This window comes from Aulonocara stuartgranti (genome assembly GCF_965226115.1).
Source record: "Aulonocara stuartgranti genome assembly, chromosome: 13".
Taxonomy (NCBI): Eukaryota; Metazoa; Chordata; class Actinopteri; order Cichliformes; family Cichlidae; genus Aulonocara; species Aulonocara stuartgranti.
In genome coordinates this window covers 21,051,553-21,070,726 of record NC_138949.1, presented here as the reverse complement: position 1 = coordinate 21,070,726, position 19,174 = coordinate 21,051,553, and the positions used below count along the sequence as shown (strand labels likewise).

The 19,174-nt window shown below is 40.1% G+C and overlaps 2 protein-coding genes across 9 annotated transcripts in view; one reads left to right on the top strand and one right to left on the bottom strand.

The window, feature by feature from the left end:
• slka (STE20-like kinase a) overlaps positions 1-11,963 on the top strand; it is a 21,213-nt gene extending 9,250 nt beyond the window's left edge. For 2 of the 5 annotated variants that reach the window (XM_082556779.1, XM_082556778.1), the window contains 12 exons: positions 37-1,251; positions 1,348-1,478; positions 1,963-2,086; positions 2,401-2,580; positions 4,020-4,112; positions 5,699-5,770; positions 6,771-6,900; positions 7,536-7,660; positions 7,750-7,944; positions 8,477-8,602; positions 9,861-9,974; positions 10,127-11,963. In XM_082556779.1, the coding sequence (XP_082412905.1) occupies positions 37-1,251; positions 1,348-1,478; positions 1,963-2,086; positions 2,401-2,580; positions 4,020-4,112; positions 5,699-5,770; positions 6,771-6,900; positions 7,536-7,660; positions 7,750-7,944; positions 8,477-8,602; positions 9,861-9,974; positions 10,127-10,273 (2,652 nt within the window). In that variant the 3' untranslated portion in view covers positions 10,274-11,963. The remainder of the gene's footprint in view (positions 1-36; positions 1,252-1,347; positions 1,479-1,962; positions 2,087-2,400; positions 2,581-4,019; positions 4,113-5,698; positions 5,771-6,770; positions 6,901-7,535; positions 7,661-7,749; positions 7,945-8,476; positions 8,603-9,860; positions 9,975-10,126) is intronic. The other 3 variants (XM_082556780.1, XM_082556781.1, XM_082556782.1) reach the window with 3 other exon arrangements.
• col17a1b (collagen, type XVII, alpha 1b) overlaps positions 11,799-19,174 on the bottom strand; it is a 24,499-nt gene continuing 17,123 nt past the window's right edge. For all 4 annotated transcript variants that reach the window (XM_082556774.1, XM_082556775.1, XM_082556776.1 and 1 more), the window contains 19 exons: positions 19,120-19,170; positions 18,973-19,035; positions 18,810-18,869; positions 18,704-18,730; positions 18,510-18,569; positions 18,259-18,327; positions 18,114-18,152; positions 17,842-17,958; positions 17,654-17,773; positions 17,447-17,557; positions 17,158-17,292; positions 16,956-17,075; positions 16,619-16,798; positions 15,537-15,677; positions 15,217-15,444; positions 14,456-14,620; positions 14,268-14,348; positions 14,099-14,182; positions 11,799-12,922 (listed from right to left, as the gene is read on the bottom strand). In XM_082556774.1, the coding sequence (XP_082412900.1) occupies positions 12,867-12,922; positions 14,099-14,182; positions 14,268-14,348; positions 14,456-14,620; positions 15,217-15,444; positions 15,537-15,677; positions 16,619-16,798; positions 16,956-17,075; positions 17,158-17,292; positions 17,447-17,557; positions 17,654-17,773; positions 17,842-17,958; positions 18,114-18,152; positions 18,259-18,327; positions 18,510-18,569; positions 18,704-18,730; positions 18,810-18,869; positions 18,973-19,035; positions 19,120-19,170 (1,907 nt within the window). In that variant the 3' untranslated portion in view covers positions 11,799-12,866. The remainder of the gene's footprint in view (positions 12,923-14,098; positions 14,183-14,267; positions 14,349-14,455; positions 14,621-15,216; positions 15,445-15,536; positions 15,678-16,618; positions 16,799-16,955; positions 17,076-17,157; positions 17,293-17,446; positions 17,558-17,653; positions 17,774-17,841; positions 17,959-18,113; positions 18,153-18,258; positions 18,328-18,509; positions 18,570-18,703; positions 18,731-18,809; positions 18,870-18,972; positions 19,036-19,119; positions 19,171-19,174) is intronic.

Below are 19,174 nucleotides of genomic sequence, written 5' to 3'. Positions count from 1 at the left end.
CTCACTGTGGACATATTGCAATTTCTGTTGGTTTAGGCTGGTCCCGGGCACAAGCGAGCACCTTCTGATGTCAGTGTGGCCAGCTCAGAAGATGACAAAGTTCCATCAACTCCCTCCACTCTTGAGGCTGTTAAAGAAAAGATGGAAGTTGAGCCTGCTGAGGACCAGACTAGTGATAAGTTATCTGATGAAGGACTTGGAACAAGTGAGGTAGACAAGACTGAGGAGGAGAAATTAAATGAGGTGTCTGATGCCAGTAATGAAGACCTGGCATCTGGACTAGTAGAGCCCAGCAAAGATGTCATCTCACATGACTCCACAGAGCCTAAACCAGAAGAGAGTCAAGGTGAAGAGACGTCTGCTGAGCAAGTAGTTTCACAGCCAGAAGAACCTGTAAATACAACAGACAACCAAGAACTTGTCACAGAAACAGAGGAGGAACAGAAGGAGACAGAAGAAAGGATAATGGGTGATGAAACTACCCAGGTAATGGAGGAAGAAAAAGAGCCAGAGCAGGGGAAGCAAGAGAAAGAAAAAGAAGCTGGTAAAGAAGAATCCAGAGAATCACAAGCAGAACCTGAAGATGCAGAAAAAACAGAATCCATTCCAAGAGATGAGCCAGAGGTAGAAAAAGAAAGCAAAGAATCCGAGGAGGAAACGACTGAACCCAAACTAACAGGGAACACAATGGAAGCCATGGCTAATGGCACAGATGAAAATGTAAACATTGAGAATATGGAATCAGATGGAAGACACACGTTTATAAATGAAGACACAAAATTAAGTGTGGATGAGTCATCTGCTGAGCCTATAGAAACAAAACCAGAAGAGAAGCCTATGGATGAGGCCCATGAGGAGTCACAGCAGCCTGAACAAGAGAGCCAGATCACAGAGGAAGCTGAGCTAAAGGAACAAGTACCAACTGAGTCTACAAATGGCATCTGTGATGAAGTTAAAGACACCCCTGAGGATTCAGTGGTCCCACCTAAAGATTCCTGTGTGAACGAAGAAGAAGAGAAAGCAACCCACGCAGATGAGAGCACTTCCCAAGATGCTGTCTCTGTCCAAGAGAGCGAAACGGATTCAGAAGCCAAGATGGAGCAAGGAAGCCCTGCTGTGATCAGGCCAGATGTGGAGAAGGATTCTGACTCTGGGAGCAGCTCTGCTGCTGATAGCAACAGCCTCGACCTCAATCTGTCTATCTCCAGCTTCCTGTCTAAGAGCAAAGAAGGGGGCTCTGTGTCCTTGCAGGTAATACAGTCTGTGCCACTATTACACCATCAGTTATTACATTATCAACACTACCCTGATTACTCGATCCTCTAAAGCAACCCTGCTTTTTGGTAGGAGTCAAAACGACAGAAGAAGACTCTTAAAAAGACACGCAAGTTCATGGTGGATGGTGTGGAGGTTAGTGTGACAACGTCTAAGATAGTGACTGATAACGACACCAGGAATGAGGAGATGAGGTTCCTGAGGTACGTCTGTATCTAATCTGCTTGACATACAGTTGTTCTAAATGTGTGACATGACCCATTTAACTCGCCTGCCTTAAATAGTGCTCGCTCTTTTTACAACTCCCACAGCTTTTTACAAATGCCAGATGGGTTATCTCCCGTGATGAATGCCGCATTATATTACTGTCATTTCTCATGTTGCCTTGTAAAGACATGAGGCATGTTGCTGTTACTGTGTGTACAAGTGCTGTCTGACTACTGCACGACCCTCCTGTTAGTAATATATGACACAAATGTGAATCAAACATTTTAAAAAGATTCATCAAAGCACGAAAAGCCATAGAGTATGAATGAGTCACTAAAGTTGAAATAAACATTTAGATATATTTTTTTCAAAAGTCACTGATGTGCAACCATAAAATTTCATCCATGTTTTTGTGAAAAAAGTATTAGATTTTTTTTAATAAGTAAATATCATGCCCTTATATTGATATGTTCACTGCAGGCGGCAGGAGTTGAGAGAGCTTCGCCTCCTCCAGAAAGAGGAGCAAAGGGCCCAGCAGCAGCTGAGCGACAAGCTGCAGCAGCAGCGAGAGCAGATCTACAGGCGTTTTGAACAGGAAACTACTGTGAGTCACTCTGGTTGTACTGCACTAGTGTGATGGGCTTTTTTTCTTTCTTCTTTTTTTGGCATTTGGCTAGCTCCTTGAAAAACAAGCACCTTAATGTCAAATCTGGGCTAAATTTAATGCAAGTGTTTACATCAAATGTGCTGCCAGATTTTCCTTAACTGCTTAATTTTCACAATATTGGAAACTTTAATTTGCATTAAAAGCAAAATGAAAAAACGTACAAAAAAAACAAAGAGATTATGTAAAATCTAATATAAATAAATATTATTTTGGAATAGTCAGGGTGACCCTAGTGCGTATCAATTCTGCAGGCTAAAAAGCGTCAATACGACCAAGAAGTGGAGAACCTTGAGAAGAAGCAGAAACAGACCATTGAGCGACTGGAACAGGATCACACCAGCCGGCTCCGAGACGAAGCCAAACGGATCAAAGCAGATCAAGACAAGGAGCTCTCAAAGTTCCAAAACATGCTGAAGAACCGCAAGAAAGAGGTATGACCCTGCATGTGTGTTTCTCTGTGGAAGTGGGCTGAGTAGTACTTAAATTTGGGAGCTTGTGATCCAGAGCAGCTGCATGTGATGTGTACTGCACAAGCCGTTTAATGGTGCATGTGTTTACAACTTAGCCGGTGGCTAACCTGGCTGTCTCATACTAATCCTATGGGAGTGGTGCGCCCTGCTGTATGTGTGCAAATGTTACCCAGACAGGCTGTGCTATCCTTCTCCTAGATGCTGCTCATTCATGTTGTTGTATCCATTATTCATCTGCCCAGAGGCTTCTGGTTGCAGCTTAAGAAATACTTTGCTCCTGGGGTGTGTTTGTTATTTTTAGAAAACTGTTTACAAAAAGTCAGGATAGTACACGTTGATGTCTTAAGCTTTTGCTTGATGGTGCAGATGTTCTCATGCTTGGTCTTTATAAGTCTTTCCTGGCTCTTTCTGTGCTCTTTAGTAGCCTTTAAATGCTTCTCTGGGTGTGCCTTTTTATGTTCTTAAGGGCAGTAGTGCTTATTGCCATCTGTTGTGTACGATGATGCCTTGGTGGTTGCCATGCTCCTCCCAGTTTGATGCTTAGGCTACTTACTTGTTATTGCCATTCTACTTAATGCTGTTTTACAGGTTGGCTTGCATTTGCTTTCTTGGTGTTTAGATGTAAAAATCCAAGAATTAGGCTATGGATAAGATGTGTTTTTTGCATTTTGTCATGTTGTAATCTTTATTGAAATGTACTGTTACTGTGTATTTAACTAACCATGTTTCTTGTATGAGTGTGTGAGGTTGCTTTGGTCATGGGATGGCCAGATTTGAAAGGTTTTTCCAAGTGGTGTTGGGCTTATTTGGGTCAAATAATAAATGCCTTTGGTCTGACTAACTGACATGGAATTGTCTTCAATAGTGCTGCAGTATTCTTTTGGAAATCTTAAGGTCAAGATGGATAAATAATCAACAGATTCATTATTAACAAAATTATAAGTCCTCTATAAATGGCAAATTGGAAGAAAACCATGTTGAACCTGCTTTATTACACTGTTAAATCTAGTTTGTAATTACAAAACAATTCCAACTCAGTTATTCTATTTTTTTCTTTTTCTTTTTTTCCCTCCACGAATCATCATGTTCATGGCTGCGAGACTTAATCGAATGCAAAGTAATGTAGGGCGAGCTGTTTTTGAGGCTAACATCTTCTGCCGTGCACAAGTCAAATTCTTTCTTTTAACATGACTCTAACTCATGGGGGTCAAGTCGACAGTTCAAAGAAACGTTAAATGCAGGAGGTGGAAATTAAGCATGTTGACTTTAAATCAGTTGGTGGCTGGATCCAGTATCTCTCCTCTCAGACTGGGCAGTGCATGACTCTTACTGTTGTTGGCCAGCTTTGTTAGATTTTCTGACTATAGAGATCAAACCGATTCTGCACATACACACTTTAGGCCATACAGGAAGTTGGACATTCACCCAAACACAAGAAAAAAGAGCTCATGAAACGCTTAAAGGAGGACCTCACACTCCTCAACACTGCAGAGGTAAAGCATCACCTTCTGTGTCTGGAGTATTATCTGTGTATGTAATTGCTCCCTATCTGCTATCTATCTACTACCTACTGAGCTGTACTGACTTTTGAATATATTCTCCTTCTTTATAAAAAAAATTTTCTAAGATTTTAATAATACCATGTACACGCTACAGTTAAATGGTTAGCTCTCACTGAATTTTGGCAAAACCAAATTTGTGCTTCAGGTAGAAGCTTTAAAAAAATAGCAATTCCCTTTATGTTACACATATATATGAAGATTTGTTCAGGAGAAATAAATTATAACATACAGTCACCAGTGAAGTTACATACAAGGTTTCTGACAAATTTTTTGCTTTCATGATTTCTATCCTATGATAAAGATTTAATTTTCCTACTTTGTCACACATAGCAGTGGAAGTGTTCTATTGGACTATATTAAAAAGATTTTTACAATATTCAGCCTTTTATTAAATAAAGGTAGGAGGAACAAAAAATTAAATTGCCTCAAAGGAAGCAACATCCACCTTTTACTGTTTTCCTCAGTAATGAAAAATATAATTGAACTTTGAGATTTCCAGCTGTCACCAAAAAATGAATATTAGAATCTTTATGGAAGTAAAATTTGTGGTGTGGCCACTGAACACATGTCAGTGTTAAAAATCAAATCGGGTTCTGAATATTTTTTATTTTTCCTCAGAAAATTAATCGACAAAACAAAAGAAACACAAATTTAATGTTTTAGATTTGCTTCAAATCTGAATACTTGTTTACCTCCATCTTCACTGATATGGAAAAATCATTTATTTTAACTGATGACTGCTCAAAACAAAAAATAATCATTATTAGATGCACTGTAAGGTTTTCTCCTTTGAAAAGTGTCCAAAATGTAATAACCATAACATGTAGTCTGCTACTCAATACTGCACATCCCACACCCGTCCATCAAGAACAAAACATCCCACATTGCAATTCTTCATCTTTGTTCCTGACACTACATATGTGGAATTTAATTATGTAATGCTACACTTGTCAGTGGTGATCATACAGTCTGTGGTGGTGATGATGATTCAGAAGTGTCAGATCTCATTTTACCAGCTACCTCAGGCACCATTCAGGCTCTCTTAACAAAGGAGCGACTGCAGACATAGCTTTTGTCTCCACAGTAAAGATCGTTACTGAAAGACCTTTTCAAAACTTGGTTTTCCTGCGCTCAGTCTGAGACACACAAACAAATGTCTTCTTTTCTTTGAAAGGTAAACCTTAATTTATTTTGTTTTAAATATTCTGTAAGTAGCATTGAAAGTAACAAAACTGCTTTTTTTACCAGCTGGATTTAACAAAAATGCTAAAATTCTGAGCCGCTTTGAAGCATGGCAAGACAAAGAGTTTTGACAACTAATTGATTGACTTCCTAACATTCATCCAGACCTCACCACGAGCCTTAAACTCACCAACAATCCCAAAGTGGAAAACCCATTTTTAATGTAGGAAGGATCTGTGTGAGTGCTGAGTGAGTGTTGACGTGAGAGATCCTCAGGCTGCTGTGTGCTGTCTGTCCCTGATCAGGGCAAGTGCGCTGTGTGCTCTCCTCCACAGGCAGTGGCCCAGGTTATGATACAGTCTTTTCAGTTGTCCTCATGCGCACTCTTCAACGCTCAGATGCAGGATGTAAGTGCCCCCCCATCCCGCCCCGTATCTCTCCATCTCTGGCCCATACTTAGATGTGTGTGAAGTTACATGACAGGATAGTTTGTGATGGTTCAACACATGTAAGCATGGGCAACGTTGGGATTTTTTTCTTTTTTTTCCTTTTTGAGTGTTGTCATCACTGTGTTTGTGCAGTGGTTCTTTCTTCCTCTCTTGCTCAGTATTTTTCCTCCACCAGTTCACAAATGTTATACATCAAGTCTGTGTATTTTATATGGTATTTATCTTGTATTACACCGTTTGCTTAAGACTAGATTAAATCTGGGTTGCACCGCTGTGTGGCAGCTCTTGATGAATTCTGTCTGGATCCATGTTTGTCTTTGTCAGCCAATATAGACAGCCTGCCTTTCAGGGCAGATGAGTCACTCATTGTGTATAAGTGGATTATGAGATCACACTTGAACCATCTTAATTTGGATTCAACTGTATAATAACAGCGTTACCTTAGTTTTCTTATAATCAAGTGAGTTATATGATCAGTTTTACCTAATAATAGTTTTATAATCGCAATACAACTTACAGTTAACACTAGCTAGATAAAGTTAAATAAAATAAATAGAAGATTTGGCTTCTTATGCAATTAGTCATGCGTAATGTAGGCTGGTTTCTGGACGATGTGAATGTCACTGTAGATGTTGTCTTGCATAAAACTTTGCCACAGTATCTCTACTAAACTGTTAACTTTTCTCTCTTTCTTCACTTCCATTGTGGATCGTTGCCATCCATGAACTCTGAGTGTCTCTTTTGCTGAGTCCAGTTGATGATGTAACATCTTAGTGCTCTGTGTTGTACTGAATTTTGAAGTGAATGGCTAGATTACATTATTTTGCTTCAGGCAGATTCGATCATTAAGATGCAGTCTAACTGTGACACTGCTGTGCTTCCCCTCTCTACTTTTTGCTGTCTCTGAGTGATCTCCATGTCTTCCCCAGGCAGTTTCTCACTGCTCTTCTCTCCTCAGGAGCAAGAGTTCCTACAGAAGCAGCAGCAAGACTTGGATGGAGCTCTAAAGAAAATCATCCAGCAGCATAAAGTGGAGATTGCCACGATTGAGAGAGACTGCCTTAACCACAAACAGCAGTTTATGAGAGGTAGAAGACTCGACTCTGTTACTGCTCTGTTTTGGAGTTAATCTTTTTTAAGGGTAATTGTGTAATGTATGCCATAGGAATTAGATTATTGAGCTACACAAATGATCACAGGGTATTTTAGGTTTACAGGGTCCTCGTGTTTACCAGTTGACTTGTAATTGTGTTGTAAATCTGGTGATCACTGATTCGAATTACGCTGCAGTGTTATATTCACACGAACACTGAGAACATAGTCAGAGATACCACATTTTGTGCCACTCTGTCTTAAGACTGCTGCTGTTTTAAACATGACAAAAAGGCAAACAACTTACCTCACGTATCCTGTGCAAGATTCAAGTGTCTCAAACCTCATTTTCATGCCAGACACAGACATGAAAGAAACCACAGCCTGAGATGTACTTTTATTTTTGAGTCAGTGTGTAGAGGAAGTTGATGTCAGCGATGCCTCCTTTGCTTGCCAAGTGTGTAAATTCTGACTGTGACATCCAGACGACTGAGACACTGTGTTTAAGGGGATGTGCTGCTGCCTATCCAATTTTGCCTTTTTGTTTGGTTTTCAGACCCCTGTTGGTAACCAGCAAACATGCATGCACATGTTTTTTTTAGCCTTGTTTGTGCTCACATGTGTTTTGTAGCTCGAGAGGCAGCCATGTGGGAGCTGGAGGAGCGCCATCTGCAGGAAAAGCACCAACTGCTGAAGCAGCAGCTGAAAGACCAGTACTTCATGCAGAGACACCAGCTGTTGAAAAGGCATGAAAAGGTACAAGCACAGAGTGGAACTGTAAATGTAACTGTAAAATTTAAATAACCCCACTAAAACAAAACTGTGGGCATTCGTGTGTTTTATAGGAGATGGAGCAAATGCAGGGCTACAACCAGCGTCTGATAGAGGAGCTGAAGAACAAACAGACTCAAGAGAGGGTGCGTCTGCCCAAGATCCAACGGAGCGAGGCCAAGACCCGCATGGCTATGTTCAAGAAGAGTCTCCGCATCACCGCCACAGCATCCATCACCGCAGAGCAGGAGAGAGAGCGGATAAAACAGGTAGAGGCGCTGCGAGCTCGGGCTAGTGATGTTTGACCATTTTTAAAAGAAGTGACTGGACATCAGTTTTTGTTGGGGGTTTTTTCCTCCTCTTTCTCTCAGCAGTAATGTTTCACACTGGCTTAGACTCACACCTGGGCGCTGACCAATACAAACACAGTACCCTTTATTATTCCAGCCTGTTTGGATCTCAGACCAGAAACTTTCCAACTCACCATTTCACAATCCATACTGACGCCATCATTCTCAAGTTGCACTTTCAGTTTAGTTTTGTGGATGAAAGCTCAGTGAACGATCTTGGAGGAAATCTTAAATTTTAGTTTGTGCAAATAGTTTATTCGCTGACATTCTGAATGTTAATACGCAACATGCTTGTGTTGTTTTGTAGTCACGGTCAGTTTATTTGAAATAGACACTATGACCAAAGGCATAGAGAAAAAAAATGCATCATTTTTAGCAGTTCCTATGCCTTGTGTGAAAACCACAAATCATGCTCACATCTGTCTGTTGTGTTTTTGTCTCCATGGTCCAGTTTGCTTTGCAGGAAGAAAAGAGACAAAAGGGCGAGAGACTGCACCAACACCAGAAACATGAGAACCAGATGAGAGATTTGCAGCTACAGTGTGACTCAAACATCAGGGAGCTGCAGCAGCTGCAGGTGGGGCTCAACGCGCTCACATTCACACTCTATCTTTTTATGTTTATCGTATATGTTTTAAACTACATTTCTATGGAGCTCCAGAGTATTGAGCAAAACACACATAACCATGTCATCCATCCATCCATCCTTCCATCCATCTTCTTAACAACTCATCTACCTTTAGGTTACAGGAAGCTTATTCCAGCTGTGATAGGGTGAAAGACTGGGTACTTCCTGTGTAGGCTGCAGTATAACCATATCAAGAATATATACAGTTTAAAAAATAATCATTTGTGACATTCAAATTCAACAGGATTCAGTAGTTTTTCTACATATTTCTTTTAATGCTAATGAAAAGTAAACATTAACAAGGCTACATTTGTAGCAGAGGCTATTTAAAACATGCAATCATAATTGTACTTGGTACTATTGTTTGAAATATTCTCACTAAATTCCATTAATATTTATGGCTTCCTTGTATATCTATCCTCTGTTTTTATTGCTTCGGTTAATCCATGCTCATGTTGCAAATGTTTATGTGCAGCCTGTAGAAAGAGTTTCTGGAGGCCGGCGGTATCGATTTCTATTAGGTGTTGCCGGTCACTTCACACTCTTACTATTGATCTTATTCTGATCACAGAGCTGAATTAAATGCTTTCTGGCAACAGTTAAATAATTAATATACTAATTATGACAAAAATGTCATTCTGGAAAAAAAAAAGTTGAATCTAATTCATTTTTATCCAAAAGGTTAAAGGTCAGTTTCACTTTGAAACTGCAAATGCGCTGCAAAAACACTTAATTCAGCACCATAACTCTAGAGCAGGTAGATACTAATCTTTCTGCTATAGCAGATTGATTCTAATCTACTAAATACTTTCAGTCTTAACTACATTTGTTATGAGTCTGAACTCGAATGGAATCTGCAGCCTGTTTGCTATGAAGTAAAACTGCAGTGCAGTAATTCTAGTTTAACATGATTATTAATTTATAAGGTTTTTTTATCATTTATTTAATACTGCATATTTAATGTGCATTTTAAGTTTTTAATCTTTAATCCTTTAAGTTTTTGCTCTGCTGACTGAAAGTGACTGCAACAGATTCATAAATGAACAGTGACTTATGAAGATTATCAGAAAATAAGTAGAGGACAAATTAAAGATGTCAGACAGCATCTATTTTTAAAGGAATAAAAAGCAAGATATGTCGCAGTGTAGGGACGTATACAGGATTCATTAATCATGACAGCACCGTGTTAACACACATTTTCTTTCAGAATGAGAAATGCCACCTTCTGATTGAACATGAGACCCAAAAGCTGAAGGAGCTGGATGAGGAACACAGCCAAGAGATCAAGGAGTGGAGAGAGAAGCTAAGACCAAGGAAGAAGGTATGCTCATTATCCATGTTTGTGACTTTATTTCTTCCATTTTCTTTCTAGTGACGCCATGTTCAGGATCCACCTGTGCAGGCTGTCTCAACAGAATTTTTCATATTATCTTCAAACTGGTTGACTCTGTTTGTATGTGCTGCCCCCTGCAGGCGTTAGAGGAGGAGTTCACACGGAAGCTCCAGGAGCAGGAGGTCTTCTTCAAGATGAGTGGTGAATCTGAATGCCTTAATCCAACCACTCAGAGTCGAGTATCCAAATTTTATCCCATCCCAAACCTGAATAACTCTGGCTTGTAGCCTAATGTTCGTCCGTGCTGCAAAGCAGACTGCTGTCAAACTCTGCTCTCAAACTCGACTCCTCCAGAGTTTAAAAAGGAGTGGAGTTTGAAGGACGAGCCGAGGCGTCATTTCTCTGACCGCTAACTGAAAAACGTGAACACGTTTCACTACTTAAGTTCCACCATTCGCGAGCATGACGTGCCTACACACCGTTCCATTACTTAATTGGGTTTCCTCAGCTTGCTGGGAAGACTCAAAATGAATGATATGCACTTGTTTTGAGCATGTTCAGATTTTTAAAAGTCTGCGGTTGGTAGCTGAGGTCAGTCATGCTTTTCAGATTATTATCGTTAAGCTTAGCTCTGCTACAATATGAATAATCTCCAGTGCCTCGTGTTCTTTTTTTCTCTGCGTTTAGGCCCTTCCCTGCATTTTCTGCAGCTTGCAGTAAATAAATTCCCACCTGAATGTTTTGCACTTAAAAAACTGGTTATCAATTCTGCTCATAATCACAAGATGTCATGAGATCAGTGTAATCGATTCACACAAGCTGGTTATCAAAGACTGCTCTGAGATTTAGTTTGGCTGCATGTAGTAGTAGACCTTGCTGAAGGGCGACGGAGTCAAAAGACAACCATGTATAGATGTAAGACTTTGTTATGTCTGTGTAGTCTTCTGTGCACAGTGTCTGATGTCTAACGGGAGTTAAAATGTTGGGATCGGGAGGCTGTGAGTTCAGATGAAAAATAATGTACTGTGTTGTAGGTGTGTACCTAGATATGAGGTTTAAATAAATACTGTGCTTGCCAGAAGCATTTCACCATCTTAAGAGATGAATGAACAAAAAATATATCTGTTGATTTAGCACATAATTTGATTTCAGTGCCGGTCAGCAAAACACAGAGGTGGCCTGTTGGGTTGGGGTTTTTTTGGGGTTTTTTGACGTTAACTAAATCAGTTCTCCCTTTGACTTTCAGCAGCAATCTCACAAACTAATGACGTCTTGTAAAGAATAATTACCGAAGGAATGTAAAGCTTTTGATTTGCACTGTATTGCCACATGAGCTAAAGAAAAAAATATGCAGTAGAAAATTTTGCCTCACCAAAGCCTAATCAAACTCCAAGCTGAATTGTTTCAACATATTGTTTTCCTTTTATTAAAATTACTTTTAGCTTCTTCTTTTATTTTTCTTTTCCTTTTTTTCAAATATGCCCTTAGTATTTTACAGCCATGCCTAATCGAAGCCTGTATTCCTGGTATGCTGTAATCGCTCTTCATGGTGAACTTTTGCACTTGTTGAGAGCAGTCCTTTAACTGTACGAGTTTCAGTGTGTGAGGAGATGCCCTCTTCTGCGTTTTACGATAAAGTATTGATGGTTCACAACAAGAAATTACTGTAGTTTCATTTGCCACCATATAGCATCGATGCATGTTATAATTTCTGTATGCTTATATATAAACATTGATTTGATTTTTGTCATAAATGCTGGATTTTTATTGGAGTTTCTGGAGGCTGTCATGTGAATTACACCATTCGACCAATAGATTTCAAATATTTTTTTATTTTATGTTACAGCATTTTAATGTTTCATTCTATCACAATGAATATTCTTTAGTATATGCATTTTTTATGTCAGATGAAATGTATTTAATGTGTCTTTATATATGGACATTTTTTTTTCTTGTAAATAAAATATTGACTGTTTATTCGGCAACTTGAGTTAATTTTATTTTTAGACAAATTTAGTAGTACAAATATCAAAACTCACAAGTCCAAAAATAGGTTTATTTTTCTATTGTTTTTCCTTCTTTTTTTTATATTGACAAAATGTCAATAGGTATAAATCATGTAAAAACATAATCTGGGAACATTTTATAACTTAATCTCTGCAACACTTAAAGGTATAAAGAAAAATATATCAAATTCAGTGCCCTTTCACACAAAAAATATACAATCCAATCCACTTCTTAGTGATCATCCAAGTCACTCTTTCAACCACGCCAACAATGTGTCTCTAACCCACAATTATCAGTTGTGCCTGCAGCAACATTAACTGTAACCCTCCCTCTGTCTGAGACTGTCAGGTTTACATAGTAATATATGTATGCATTTAAAGAGTAAGCTGTTGTAATTTGTATGCAACGAATGCTTATGGATACACTTATATAGCCCTCAATACAATATAATCCTCAAATGACAACAATTTAAAAAAAAGAAAGGAAAAAAAAGAAAAAGGTACACCAGGCACTCAGTGTGGAAAAAGATGCAAAAAATATCAGCGACTGCTACTTGTTGCTTAAAAATATATTCTCGTAAACAAAGCTGCCCCAGGAAAAAGTCTGATTGCAAGCTTCTAATTAAACAGAGTAAACATTATACACCCACATAATTAAAACAAAATGAAGTATATGCCTGAAAAACCCTTAATGTCTACTGAAGCTGTTTTAAAGACACTGATGCATTTTTCTGGCTGCTTTTATTTTCTCAAACTGACTTTTCTACAGTTGGAAACAGCATTTTAGCTACTTAAATTGGTACAGTTAAAGACCTAAAAAAAACTGAGTGAAAATGAAGTGAAATCTGTTATGATCCAGTAGTATGTTAGCCCTTTAACCGCTGCCAGCCTGACGGCGATGCTTCTGACGACGACCAACAAGTTTATTGCCTGCAGGGGATGAAAAAGAGTGTGTAGGAATGCACTGGTTCATATGTACGATACTGTGCAAAACCGGCACCCCTCATTTCTTTATATTTTGCTAGGAAAATTGAAAATATGTGCAAACATGGAAATACAGTAAAAAAAAAAAAGCATTTGGAAAATTCTAACATGTTTGGAAGTCAATATTTAGTACGACAACCTTTACTCTTTAACACAGCCTAAACACTAGGGAAAGCTTTCTTGTTTTTTCTTTTAGTCTTCAGGAATAGTTCTCCAGGGTTCCCGAAGGACATTCAAAGACCTTTGGACGCTGGCTTCCTTTTGTTCCTGTCTGTCAGGATGATCCCACTACGCTCAAATAATGTTGAGGTCTAGACTCAGAGGAGATAGATCCATGATTCATTGTGTTCAGTTTTATTCTATTTCTATTCAGGTATGCTTTTACTGCAGTGACTGTGTGTTTAGGATCATTGTCATGATGAAAACTGTCCAGATGGTATTCCATAGCCTCAAAACCATTGTGTTTTCTAGATAGCTTATAGACACACTGTTGTACCTGTCACCTAAACTCCCCTGCACATATTGATAATAAGACCAGTCGCCACTGATTTTCAGTCCCGTTCTTGTGTCGTGTGGCACAAAGTTTCCCTTCAGATTCACTTTCAGATACTGTTCATCTTCTGTACATAGTTTTTAGACCTGCCACTTATCCAGTTTCCTCAAATTTTATAAAGGTCACACTGCACACCAGGCTGAGATAGTCTGTATTTTTGGCTAAGATCTATTTGGGAATCACCTTGTTGGTTTAAAAACTAACTGCTGATAACTAAGAGCCTAAAAATATAAGTTGTCTGCTATGTGTAAACATGACAGTTGATAATTTTTTATGCCTGACTGATTCATAGGTCAGTGTTAAGTGGCTTATCACATAAAATAAATATTCCTCTAAAAATGGTCAGGAACAATGAGTGAACTGAAAAGAAGTGAAAAAGCAGCCAATGCTGAAAGAAAACCTTTGAAAAACCTACAGAAATCCTAGAAAACTGTTCCTCAACAAAAAATACAAGAAAGTCTGGCTCCTTAGAAGCAAAATGTCAAGAAATGAGCGTTGATTCAAGACTTTTGCACAGTATTGCATGTAATTGGTTGTTTTTCCTGTAGTTTGACATCATAATAGCTTACCTGCTTCCCTCTTCTGCACTCTGTGTGGAATTTGGACAGTATATGTCCCTGGTATTCCAGGTAAACCTGGAGGTCCAGGATCACCTGTAACCATACAAAATACTCTTGTTGTTTCTGCACTAAAATGTTACTCTACCTGTACGCACTGAATAAAATCTGTTTTGTGTACCTTTGTCTCCTTTGGGTCCTGGGTACCCTCTTTCCCCTTTTGGCCCAGGGCTTCCTGAAGGGCCGGGAATGGTGCCATAGACTGTGAAAGGACAGAAAACAGATTTGTTAGAGGTAAAACTGCACTGTCTAGCAACACTTCAGAAGTTGAGACAGTTCAAGTGGGTGGAAAATCATAAGTATATTTACCTCTGAAGAAGTCCATGAGATCAGCTGTGATATTGCCGTAAGCTGCAAAAACACGACTGTGACCAGGTGGGCCAGGCGGGCCAGGCGGGCCTGGCGGGCCTTGAATAGCTCGAACATTTGTGGTCAAAGAAGCCCCACCTGAATACCCTTGCAGCAGGCCCTGACCTGCAGAAAAGTAATTTAAAAAAAAGAAGGCACTGTAGTCATATAAGTTAATTTGCATGTCTTTCATCGGCCTAAGTGAGAAGTACTCAAATCCTCAAGGTCCCCGTACTGGGATTAGGCTCTGTGTATGTGTTATTAACATGCAACACGCTACCATTTTTCAATGGTTTGCCAAGCATAGAGCATTCACAGAAGAGGCTGCTCATAATGGATGCAGCACTGTTGTGCTTAATTTGGAGACAGAGACTTAATTCAAATTCTTCTAACTGAATCTGAATTCAGAGTTGTGATAATACCCTTCCTGATGCAACCCTGTGAGGGTTTTTTGTCTCCTCTCTGACTTGAACCAGGAATCTTACACTTGTTAGATGGATGCATTAACCAATGCACTATTGCTAATATCATAATATAATTGTTATGGTGCCATTTTTTTGCCAAAAAATGCAAAAAACCATACTGGCGAAAAAACAGGCCTTAAGAAACATTGAACGTCAGGTCTAGCATGTAGAATTCCCAGCAATATAGGAACTGTAATTCTAACAGCACATCTGCCACAAAGGTACAAAAACTGGTAGAGTAACTGGTAATCTACTTACTCTTGATGTAGTCTGTAACTTTTATGGCGACATTAGAGTAGTCCAGTGTCTCAGCAAGCTTGCTGACATCAATCTGTCTGATCTGTGGGTTGTTGTGAGAGTCACCCTGAGCGTAGGTCTGGCTCTGTGCGTAGGTCTGGAGGTAGCCTGGCTCTCCACGCTCTCCTTTCAGACCCCTTGGACCGGGAGGCCCTGGAGGTCCCGTGATGGTACGGCGAACACTGTCACCTGGAGAGAGAAAATGTGTCATATCTGCTCTCATCTGTGCTGCTGGGAATGTTTTTTCATATTTGTATCTGTGTGGGATGTCCAAAGCTTACTGGTTAGATACTGCTGAATTTCAGTGCGGATGCTCTCCCTGGGGAAGTTCCCACTGTAAGAAACTGATCCAGTGTAAGTGCCTGGTGGACCCTGTGGACCTGGAGGACCAGGAGGGCCAGGAAGACCTCTAAACCCAGAACCTGGCAGAGAATAGAGACCAAGATGAACAAAGCTGGCACAAACTGATTTTGGATTAAATAAGAAGATCCATCCATCCATCCATCCATTCACTTCCGCTTATCCTTTCCAGGGTCGCATGGGGCGCTGGAGCCTATCCAGCTGTCACAGGGCGAGAGGCGGGGTACACCCTGGACAGGTCGCCAGTCTGTCCAGGGTGTACACATAGAGACACAGACAACCATTCGCACTCACATTCACTCACAGATTGACCAATTAACCTATCCCCACTAACTGCATGTTTAAATAAGAAGATGAATAGAAAAAAGCAAAAACCGTCCAAATTAAATTTTACAAATTAAAAATTAATCTTGTATTAAACTCAAGATTAAAAGATATGATTGATATGAATTTCATAATAAGCCAGAACTGCATGTCTCATCCCACAAAAGACCGCTTCTTCTTCTTCTTCATTTGCATCTCTAAACCTGTCCTAATTTTTCAGTAATATATAATATGAATGTATTATAGAATTTGGATGTTCTAAATAATATGGTCAGCATACATAAAATAAACTGTGGTGAGCCAAATACTTGGTTTTAAATTATTTCTTTCTACTACTGTGCCAAGATGACATTACTCTGGCTTTATCTTGGCCTCAGATAAAGCGGTGGAGCACTGAATTCTGTTTGCGGAAGCCTGGTGAGGGGCAACCAATCGGGCGAAAATGGTCTTAAAGAGACAGGAGCTCAAACTTCTAATTTTTGTTCACAAATAACATTTCTTTGAGTACTAATTGAAATTTAATTCGAGGATGGATAACATTTCTGATACTTTTAAAATTATTTCCACTGGTGTAAAATTATTTAGTCGACCCTTAAACAGTTAGTATCCAAGTGATTTTTCATGGTTAGACATCGCTTCGTAAACACAAGACTATTGTCACTCTCTCTGTTAGACATACCCTGCAAGTAACGCTGGATTTCTTCCAAGCTGTAGCCACGACCTCCTGCCCCATACACAGTAGCAGTGGAGACTCCTGGCGGGCCCTGAGGGCCAGTAGGGCCGGGTAGCCCTGGAACACCCGGAGGACCAGGAGGGCCTTGTTGCACAGCAGATGCGATCCATGAACGGAAATCTGAATCTAAAAAAAGTTGAAGATATGAGGAAGAAGATGAGTGAGTAACTTTATAGAAACTTTGAATCCAGATCATTCTGTATGCAGGTTATTTTGGTTATCCAGATAAAACATGTTGGTGTCTGTTAATAAAAAGAGACAGACACTAATTAAATGCTCTTACTCTTTATTAGTGCAGAATAGTCAATAGTAGCGGTAGTGAAGCCAGACCCTGCTGGACCAGGAGGCCCTGCAACCCCAGGAGGACCACGTGGCCCAGGTGGACCTCTTGCAATCCCTCTCTCTATAAATAACATAAAACCCATTAGTTTAAGCCCAGTTGCTGTATCCATGTTTAGTGTTTTTAGGTAAGAATCTTTGCTAACCGTTCATGAAATTGAGGACATATGTAGCTATCTCCTCTACTCTATAACTGCCTGAAAGTCCTACTGATGTCCCTGGTGGTCCTGGTGGCCCTTGTGGCCCTGGTGGTCCTGTCAAATATCTCCTCACGTCATCTCCTGGACAGATCAGAGCAAAGACACAGTTTAGCTTGGTGCATCCAAGCTTAAAAAACAAAAAATGATGCATGATAGATGATGATGAAGAGACTGTAGAGGTGCTGTACTGAATGCAAGCTGGGTATGATACAGCTAAAATATATATTGTACTCACTCTGAAGCATAGCTATGAGACCGCTGACTGTCAGGGATCCAGAGGCAGGTCCAGGAGGACCAGGTGGTCCTGGAGGACCCTGAACACCCAAGCTGAACCCTGAGTCTGAACCTGAAATTACACAAAACATTTAGAGGTGGTTCTAGTTTACTGACTGTGTCTCTGAAATAAGTATTCATCTCTCTCACATAATTAAAAAATGCTTACGTCGTAGGTATGCAATGACACGAAGAGAGATGTCATCTATAGAGCCTGAGTAGGTTCCAGGGGGTCCTGGTGGTCCAGGTGGACCTGGAGGTCCAGGAATGGCAGATTGCCTGGCTCTACCTGAAATGGAACAAGTCAATACCATGTTCTGCCCTCTGAAAGTGATCTCCCTTTAGAAAGACTCTTACTTAAATAGTCACTGATGTACTGCCGCATCTCAGTAGAAGAAGCAAAGGAGCCCGGCAAGCCTGGAGGGCCAGCAGGACCTGGAGGACCAGGAGGACCTGACGTGACTGAGATTGAGCCTGGGGAAGAAAAAAAACCTGACAGTTAAAATCCTGTGGAGTACAAGTGGACTTTAAAGCCACTGTGAACTATTTCTGTTTTTAAGAAGAAGACACTCGTGACTTTGTCTATAATTGTAAACAGAAATGAGGACATGGTTCATGATTTTATCTACCTCTTGAAGCGCCTGGAATCCCAGGAGCTCCAGTGTCCCCTGGAAGATAAACAACAAATGTATTGTTGTTGCGTGACAAACTCACAGTTCATACAGCTAATATAACGCATCTCATCCACTGATTTAAGAGTGCTGTTAGCTTTACCTTTGAGTCCTTGAGGCCCTGGTGGACCCGGTGGTCCTGGGAGCCCACGTCCTCCACCATATGTTGACACTGTAAGTCAGAATTGATACATAAACATCTGAAGTAACATGATACAGCATACTGTATTTTTTAATGTGCCAGCTCTCTAATTCAGACGTTATGTTGTGTCAGCTTGTGCAATTGCCCCCTCTGAAGTTCATGTGTAAACATGGCTTAATTTAATTGTAATGTGATTATTTAGAAGTCCTGACCTCTCTCGTTGGTTCCTGGTGTTCCCGGGGTGCCGGGCACACCTGGCTGACCGGGTTCACCTGAGACACAAATGTCAATTATTTAAGAGTTATATAAGTTATATAAGCATATAAGCAGAGAGGCTTGGTATGAATGGATGCATGATTTTAAAAAAAGCCAAAATATAGACAAAAATTAAAGATAAAAATTATACCTTGGTATCCCCTGGGCCCTTGAAGACCTAAAACAAAGATAAAAAATTGTATGTTAAAGAGCTAAGAGAGAGGCAGAGATCAGACCACTTCACAAAGACTAATCACCTGTTGATCCTTTAGCCCCGGGAGGCCCAGGAGGTCCTGGTGGTCCTGGATATAAGGCTGCTGTAAGAAGAACAGTGCTGAAGTCAGTGGCATTGCTCTGTTACTACTAATTACATGTAAAACCCAAATCTAGATATAACAGAATTATGACTGTGGATCATACCACCAGCGCTGGATACAAAGCTGGAGTCCCCTTTGTCTCCTTTAGGTCCTGGTCTTCCATAACCTAGAAAGAACAAAATAAGAGTTTTTACATGAAGAATGGATCAGATTCACACGCAGTGACAACAGCGCTGAGACAGAAACTTGCCTGGCTGGCCTGGGGGCCCAGGTGGTCCTGGAGGTCCTTGTCTGGAATCTCCTAA